General features: G+C 52.5%; 1 protein-coding gene across 1 annotated transcript in view; it reads left to right on the top strand.

The window, feature by feature from the left end:
* Positions 1 to 2,137, top strand: part of TMPRSS5 (transmembrane serine protease 5) — a gene marked incomplete at its 5' end in the record, with an annotated part of 5,237 nt that overhangs the window by 2,564 nt on the left and 536 nt on the right. Inside the window, 2 exon segments of the mRNA XM_029086285.1 lie at positions 232 to 330; positions 646 to 808. Coding sequence (XP_028942118.1) covers positions 232 to 330; positions 646 to 808 — 262 coding nt within the window.

The following is a 2,137-nucleotide window of genomic DNA, read 5'->3' as shown; positions in this document are numbered from 1 at the left end:
TTCAGAGCAGCTCTTGAAGGATACTCAGCCTGGCACCCAGGAGGCAGCACGCACAGCAGTGTGGTGTTTGCCAGAGCTGTGAATTACTGGGAAGGTGCCTGTGGGAGCTGAAGTCTCCAGAGCGCCTGGCCTGAGAACCTTTCGCTTCAACGTGCCAGGCTGAGTGGTGCTCAGCATAGCATGAAGCTGTCCCTGCTGGGCTGGCTCTTATCCCTGTCACCTTCTCACCAGATGCCATCTGTGCAGTGTGTCTGCTGCCCTCCCACCAGGACCTCTTCCAGGGCACGCAGTGTTGGGTCTCTGGCTGGGGCTATACCAGACCAGACCAAGGTAAGCTCCCATCTTGTCCCTGCGGCTCAGCACTGACCAGAGGCTTTCCCCTTGCTCCCCACTGGCCCTGTCCAGCCCCTTCCATGCCACGTGTGATCTTGCAAATGGTCCCTCCTGCCTTCATCCCACTCCTGCTCCAGCAGCTCTGCACCCCACATCTAGAGCTCCTGCTGGCCTGGCCATATTTAATCTCATAAAGTAATCCCATAACGTAACCCCAACTTTCCCATCTTCTGACTTCAGCCAATGCCCTGCTCTTCCTCTCCTGCTCCCTGCAGGTTGTTTCCCTCTTGGCTTCTCTTTCTCCCTCCCCAGCACAGGTTACAGAGACACTGAAGGAAGCACTCGTTCCCTTAATCGGTACCAAGAGGTGCAATAGCTCGTGCATGTACGCAGGCGAGCTCACTGCCAGGATGCTGTGTGCCGGCTACCCGCATGGGCAGATAGATGCGTGCCAGGTAACCGGAGGGAGCAACTGGTGTGTGCTGGGTGTGCATGGCAGGTGGGGAAAGGACCCACGTGTTGTATGTCCCTGTCATCCCCCAGCAAATGCTGGCTTTTGTGGCAGTGGCTTGCAGGAAGCAGTCTGTGTAGGGTAGTGCTGGGCCCACTGTGTCTTGCACTGCAGCGTGGAGCCCGCGTGGATGTCAGGCTGAGATTTAGATGTCTTTACAGAATGTTCCTTCTGTAAGGAACCTTGCAGGAGGCACACGCTGTTTCTTATACCCATGTTTCAGCTTCTTGTATGGCCATGTAGGAGAAGCTGGCTCGATCTGCATCTCAGCTGCCAGTGGGGCAGAGCTGCTTGGGCAGTCCTTGCTCTGTCTCATGGCAGGTGGGGAAAGGACCCACGTGTTGTATGTCCCTGTCATCCCCCAGCAAATGCTGGCTTTTGTGGCAGTGGCTTGCAGGAAGCAGTCTGTGTAGGGTAGTGCTGGGCCCACTGTGTCTTGCACTGCCGCGGGGAGCCAGCGTGGATGTCAGGCTGAGATTTAGATGTCTTTACAGAAGGAACACAGAACCTTGCAGGAGGCACACGCTGTTTCTTATACCCATGTTTCAGCTTCTTGTATGGCCATGTAGGAGAAGCTGGCTCGATCTGCATCTCAGCTGCCAGTGGGGCAGAGCTGCTTGGTCAGTCCTTGCTCTGTCTTGCAGGGTGACAGTGGGGGACCCCTGGTTTGCCGGGATGAATTTGCATGGCGCTTAGTAGGCATCGTGAGCTGGGGCCAGGGCTGTGCTGAACCCAACCACCCTGGGGTTTATACCAATGTGGCTCAGCTTCTGCCGTGGATTTATCGCATCACTGAGGTAAGCTGGAGCAAGGAAAGGTGTATGTACAGCCTGAGCTACAGCCATGCATGTTGTGTAGACAAATCTCACTGCTAGCATCCATTTTAACTCTTTCCTCCACTACTCTCTGCTCACCCTTGACACATGAACCCCTGGAACAACCTCTTTTATGGTTCTGATCCTTTTTTTTTTCTTTTTTTTTTCTCTTTTTTTGGACTAGATCTACTAGAAATAAGACGAGGAGAGACTTCAGAGCACAGCTTTGCCCTTTCTGTGTAACAGTCCAGGCCTAATTCAGAACACTGTGTTACTATGACCCTAACAGAATCCCCAGACAACACTAGAAAACATGCTCAGTATAAATAGTTTATTAAAGAAAATAGCAAATTACATTTCTGTGAACAATCCACATGAGAAGTGTTGTTTTTCGAAATACACGCGGTTTTTTAAATTGCTGTGTGTAAAGGGGCAGGGGATCCTGTGAAATGCAAGTGTTATGGGAACACTCGGCATT

The sequence above is a fragment of the Antrostomus carolinensis genome, unplaced genomic scaffold (assembly GCF_000700745.2).
Source record: "Antrostomus carolinensis isolate BGI_N321 unplaced genomic scaffold, ASM70074v2 scaffold32998, whole genome shotgun sequence".
Lineage (NCBI taxonomy): Eukaryota > Metazoa > Chordata > Aves > Caprimulgiformes > Caprimulgidae > Antrostomus > Antrostomus carolinensis.
The sequence above is the reverse complement of the archived record's forward strand: the minus strand, read 5'-3'. Positions and strand labels throughout refer to the sequence as shown.